Source organism: Phytophthora parasitica (genome assembly GCF_000247585.1).
Source record: "Phytophthora parasitica INRA-310 unplaced genomic scaffold supercont2.8, whole genome shotgun sequence".
Taxonomy (NCBI): domain Eukaryota; phylum Oomycota; class Peronosporomycetes; order Peronosporales; family Peronosporaceae; genus Phytophthora; species Phytophthora nicotianae.
The window spans coordinates 681,773-687,754 of record NW_008648994.1 but is presented as its reverse complement, the minus strand read 5'-3'; the positions used below and the strand labels follow the sequence as shown (position 1 = coordinate 687,754).

General features: G+C 48.6%; 2 protein-coding genes across 2 annotated transcripts; one reads left to right on the top strand and one right to left on the bottom strand.

Annotated features, from left to right (window-relative positions):
• Nucleotides 1–3,073: 3,073 nt before the first annotated feature.
• PPTG_21757 (hypothetical protein) lies at nucleotides 3,074–4,615 on the bottom strand (the record flags this gene model as incomplete). The annotated part of the gene is made up of 3 exons (XM_008899942.1): nucleotides 3,074–3,492; nucleotides 3,584–4,051; nucleotides 4,168–4,615. The coding sequence occupies 3 exons, from the start codon at nucleotides 4,613–4,615 to the stop codon at nucleotides 3,074–3,076; spliced, it is 1,335 nt and encodes a 444-aa protein (XP_008898190.1).
• An 811-nt stretch (nucleotides 4,616–5,426) lies between these two features.
• Nucleotides 5,427–5,980, top strand: PPTG_05837 (hypothetical protein; the record flags this gene model as incomplete). The annotated part of the gene is made up of 2 exons (XM_008899569.1): nucleotides 5,427–5,899; nucleotides 5,965–5,980. 2 exons carry the CDS (start codon nucleotides 5,427–5,429, stop codon nucleotides 5,978–5,980), a joined length of 489 nt encoding a protein of 162 aa, XP_008897817.1.
• Nucleotides 5,981–5,982: the final 2 nt, after the last annotated feature.

The following is a 5,982-nucleotide window of genomic DNA, read 5'->3' as shown; positions in this document are numbered from 1 at the left end:
TGGCCAGAGACTTGGCTGACTCCCATGAGTCCTCGATGGGCTCCATACCTTTCCAGCTCACTAGTATGTCGTAGTCTTTCTTTGTTGTGTTCCATCTGTAGTCTAAAAGTTCGTTAACAGCTAGGAGTTGACCCTGAGCTGCTACATGCACGCGAATCTCTTCCGTGATGTGCAACGAGCTGTCTGCATAGAACTTCAATCTTGAGGTGTGAACATCCGTTTCCTCCCCCGTCACTAGGTGCCTAAACCACGAAAGAATGCACATCCGCTCGTGTAATCTGGTATGGGCCTATCCATGTCACTAGCAATTTGTCTTGGTGTTTATGGTCCACCCTTGACCTCAACACGTAATCTCCCACATCGAAATTCGGTTGCTGTGTATGTTGGTTGCGTCTCTGGTTGCGCTCTGTCTGTTGAGCTCGCGCCATAATCTTTGGTTTGTGCATAGCACGGATACTAGACTTCAAGGCTGCCAGCCACGGCTCGATTTCCTCCGATAGTTCGGGCAGTTCCAAGATTTTCCGTTGTTTAGGATCCACACAAAAATCCAGAGGAGATGGTAGCGGTAGTCCACAGAATAATTCTACTGGAGCTTTGTTCCCTAACGAGGGAACGGGTGTGTGGTTCAGGTTTCCTAGTAGTATAGGCACAAAAAATGTCCAATCGTGAGTGTCCACCTCGTACTCGAGACAGAGTGCACGTAGCACCTGCACAATGTCGCGGTTGGCACGCTCAATACTACCATTAATCCACGGCGAATATGCCACAGTAAACTCTTGCCGTGACTTCAGGCGCCTACACACTTCTGCCACCACTGCATTTTTGAAATACGACCCCTGGTCGCTTATCTACAATGGCGGTATGTCATACCGACTGTGCCATGCAAGGATAGCTTCTACAGCCACAGTGCTAGTCGGAGTTGAGTATGGTGTCAGCTCGCAGAAATGTGTCGCTTCATTTTTAAGTACCAGTAGATAACTGTCACCAGCAAAAATTTCTCCAAATGACAAAAACTCCCAATGAAGTGCACTATTCCGTTCGTTTGTCCTATACCATGGTCTTCGAATTTTCTTGCCACCTTTGACGTGATGACACAAAAGGCAACCCGATAGAAATTTATCCACCCGCGCTCTAAGGCGGACCAGGTAGACAAACCTCCGTATCGATTCCAGTGTAGCGTCACGTCCCCGGTGTCCTTGAGGCCCGCAATGAGCTACGACAAGTATGCGTTATACTAGGTTCTCATCACCATCGGGTACCCACAACTTGGCTTTCATATACCAACCACCCTTCAGTATCACTACCAATAGCTCCTTCAGGTCGACTTGTCTTGGGAGTCAAGTATGGCAGCTCTGGTCGGCCACACGAAGTCCGGGTCGCTCAAAGGTCTAATAGGTCGTGGTAGTACCGTAAGCGTAGGTACGTGTTCTTGCCCGCGGCGCTTTCGCCGTCGCTGAGTTCTTTTCTTGGGTGGTGCAGTGTCAGAGGAAGAGGTTTGAGGTCGATCTCGAAGTGTCATCCGGCGTAAGTGCGCTTCTTGCACGTGGTTACCAGCCCAACGAGAGACCATTTTCACTCCATACGTTCAGTTCCCCATCGATGTGTTCAATTTCGTATCGATACTCTGCAATTTTCGTCGCCCACCTTAAAAGTTTGCCGCGGATGTGCTTCTTCACCTCCACGCCAGGTGCAAACACATAGATAAGGTTTCTATGGTCGCAGAACAACTTAAACCCGCTAGGCCGTACCAGTAAATAGCTCAATTTATCGCATGCACAGATTATGGGGTAAGCTTCTTTCTCGATAATACTCCAATGACACTGTGAACCCGTAAATGTCCCGCTCAAACACGTCAGTAGTTGATGTTGCTGGCGATGCACCAGCTCACGTGGCTTCCAATCTGCAACTTGAGTTACTATCAAACTCCAACCGATATCACTAGCGTCGGTCATCACACACATCGTCGCGTAGTTTATCGGAAAAGTTAAAGTCACGCTCTGTTCGAGTAATATTTTCAGTTCGTCATACACTATCCGCTGTTCAGGTGTCAAACTGATAGAAATTCCTGCAGCAACTCGTTTAGTCCTTTTAGCAGCAGTTGTCAGAGCAGTATCTACTACATCTTGGAGTGGTCCTTTCCTTGCGTAGTCTATCAGACTGTCGCGCATCCAGTTCGTCGCACACAGGAACTGTTGCAGTTCATCAGCCGTGGTAGGGTATGGGAGGTTTTTCAACGCACGTACACGTTCCGAATCATGACGCACTCCATCACCCGAAATTACTTTCCCACACCATCGCACTTCACGCTTGAAAAGCCTAGGCTTCTTAACACTTAACTTGAATCCGAAGAAATCAAGCAGTTCAAATAGTCTTTCCAACTTAGTAAGGTACGTGTGGACATCGTTCGCAAACAACAGCAAGTCATCGATCCAAATGAGGAGATGGCGGTGCAGAAGTTCTTCAAGACACTTCTCAATCGTAGCTTGGAAGAACAACGCAGCATCGCTACATCCTTGTGGAACACGCCTTGGTGTATATATCTTCTGGTGGGTCATCTATGAAAGCATTTCCTGACATTCTTCCGCAAGTGCGAGTTGCCAGTACCCTAAATAAAGTCAAACAATCCAAAGCAATTCGCCCCTTTTACTGCTTCCAAGTCTGTTTGTAGGTCAGACATCACTCCAACTATGGCTTCTACCAGTATTTTCATTGGTTTGTAGTCTGCCGTCTGTCTAAATTCTCCACCACCTTTCCGAACTGGTAATGCCGGACATGCCCACCTGCTCTCTCGGTTTTCATATACCCACCCTAACTCCACGAGTTTAGCGTTGAAATCCTCCATAAAGCGACGGACTTCCGGTGGATACTTCCTTGCTTTACACCTGTATGGTTTAGCACCAGACTTACGCGAATCTTCATCGGGGGCACTTTAGCTGGAGGATCTGTGCCCAATTCAATCCTCCATAAGTCAAAACGCAGCGCAATACGGGCGAGTTCCTTCTTATATTCCCGTGGAAACCCGTCCGCTATTGCTGTTTCAACCAGCTCCAAAATTCCAGCCCTAACGGCTTCTTCATGCTGCCCTGAATCCCCAATCGCAAATCGCAGGTTCATCGGCATCATCAAATTCATCTCCGTTCTTGTCGGCCGCTAGTGGCACCCCCAATAACTCCAACTGCCTCTCAACGTCGATTCCTAGCTTGATCAACAAGTCGTTTCCCAGCAGGAATTCGCCGGAGCTACCGGGAATGATAAGACACTCAACCGGCTCAGCAACATGAACATTACCAGCGATGGTTCGCAACCTCACGTTGAATTTCACAGTCCAATCCACACAAACGGATGTTCCGTCGGCCATCGTGCAATTCAAAGGTTCATCCAACTTGATACGCACAATTTCCGGCTTCACATGTACCAATCGATCAAAACAGCTCTCATCCAGACAACACCGATCTGCTCCACTGTCAATACAAAGCGGGATTTCCACTTCATCTTCCAATACAACAACTCGATCTTGCTGGGGAAAGCATTCCCCAATTCGTTTCAGCATAGCGGTGCCTCCCTGTGTTGCTTGAGTCTCCACTGTCTTTTTTGTGGTCAATAAGCAGCTTTTCCTTCTCGGCTGGGGTTGCTGTTGGGCATTTAGAGAGGTAGTGGGCTCCACCACAATGAAAACACCCTTCTTTAGGCGCTCCTTTGGTGGCTGAGCGCTCCGAACGGCCACCTTTCTGCTGGCTCCGATCCGAATCCTTCTCCTGTTTCACCTTCTTGACCATTCGATTTTCATTTTGCTCAGCACGTCGTTTGTTCTGGTGATTTCCAGAGCTCTTTTGCTCCTTCCGTTCGTTTTTCTTGCGTGAGGGATTGGCTTTCTGTAAGGCCCGTTCTTCAATTGCCTGTTCCTTAGCCTTGACACGGACGAGCTCGTATAGTTTCCGGATGTTGCTCTTAGCTTCCGGGACACGGTAGTCCTGTTCATTCTGGACCTTGTTCTTGAGTCCTTTCGGAAGAGAGTTGACTATGAGCTTGCATTTCTCCTTAGCCCCACGCTCTTTCTCAAAGAAACCAGAAAAACCATTTTTTTTATCAACGAATTGCACAAATGAAAGTACTCGATCACTCAGGCGTCGATATCCGTGTTGTTCATGTTCATCCGTAGCTCCTCACGAAACAACTCCTTCACGTCTGGTAGCTCCTGGTTCTGGAAGCTGTCGGTAATCTCGTGAATCTTCTCCAGAAGAAATTCATCAGTCACGGTTCTCTGGTCCACGCCCCAACAGACCTCACACAGAGTCTCCAGAATGCTGGCGTCAAACGACCTCTTGACGCTCTTCATCACCGCAGAAATGTCCTCCTTCCCGTCTTTGCAGCGATCCTTGGTGTACTCTTCGTACTCTTTCCGCAACTTCAACCATTTCACGAGCGCAGCTCGCGCCATGGATGAGACCTTGGGCGGGTTCACTATAGCGAAAATCGGGTGCGACACTCGCGCGGTCTGGTGGCTCGTCGTAGACTCCACTCTCGAGTCGCCCTGCAGTAGGCTGCTTCCAGTCGGTTCGTTCACTTGGAAGAAAGTCTCCTGCTCCCCGTCACTGCCCTTCGGTGTAGTCGTCATGCTTCTTCTTCGTTCAGTCGATGTTGCTCCACCCGCAACTAAAGATATCTTTGTAGTAGGTTTCGAACACTACGAAGGAAGCTGGCGCTTCCTGGCAAACCAAAGCTCTGTTGTTGGTTCTAGGTTAGTTTCTAAGTGATCTCAGCGGCCATTCGGTTGGCCTCGGTGGTTACTTAATCTACATCCTATTGTTCTTATCTGCTGCCAGCTTGGCGCTGTCCGCCCGTCGACATCGCCCGGTGAATGGGCTAGGCTTGCTCTGTTCGCCCACCACTACAGTTCCCCAGCTTAGAAACAACTCTTTTTCTTCTGCCATGCAAACGAGGAATCGTCAATGTGTCTGCCGCTCAATTCTACCTGTTCTCTAGCATCGCAGCAATATGTTCTGCACAAATGAATATCGTGATCTAAAAAGTTTACAGCTGGAAGAGGTATGAGGTTGCCGAACCGTTTTGATAAGCGCTCTACTTTAATCCAAACCGTATTTCTAGTGCTATCAGCTACTTTCTGTAGGTAATCACAGGGGAAGCCCTTTCACAATACATGTATCGAATGTACTTGTGTGTGTCAGTAGCAGTGTTAAATGTCGGCCACGTCAAATGAAGCTATGGCTACCAATTCTCCACGTCACTTTAATCTGCCTGGGACTAATCCTTCCATGTCCGTCGCTAAACCGTAATCAATGTAAATATGATTATCTCAAAGAGTATCTACAGGGGTTGTTCTAACGCAAGCTACTGCTACTCACTTTGCGTTCTACCATCACTTGTTCGCTCTTCGACTCCTACAATCTATTGAAACCGGAGACTAAATGGAGTTTCCTCTGCTACTACGCGTAAAGCTGGCGCTTTCACCCAAGTTTGAACCCCTCCCGCACGTCCTCCAGATCGTCAACGATCTACTCCTACCGAGAACACTAGACGGTGCTATCTACAACGATCTCCATAGACTGGTCAAAGACTACGAAGCTGTTCTTCCGTGTACTGTTGGAGCTATGGACGGCGCTGCTGCCAAAGGGCGACTCGATATTCTCCAAAGACTGCAAAATACTCGAAGTGAAGGCTGCTCATCCGCCGCATTCGTCGGTGCGGCAGCTCACGCTCATCTGGAGGTGCTGTGGTGGCTCAATGAGTTCTATGCCAGATTGGCCCGGCCACAAGACATGGTCAGAGCCGCCGCTGAAAACGGTCACGTTCGCGTGGTAGAACTTCTGTGGAGGCGGTTGAGCGAGGAAGAACTGGAGGCTGCGTTAACCCCCCAAACCCGAGAGCCTGTATCAGGCACGTTAGCAAAAATCCTTGATGTTGTATCAGACACGTTAACGAATGTAACACTGCGTTTTTGTATAGTCCCTTACAAATTTAACG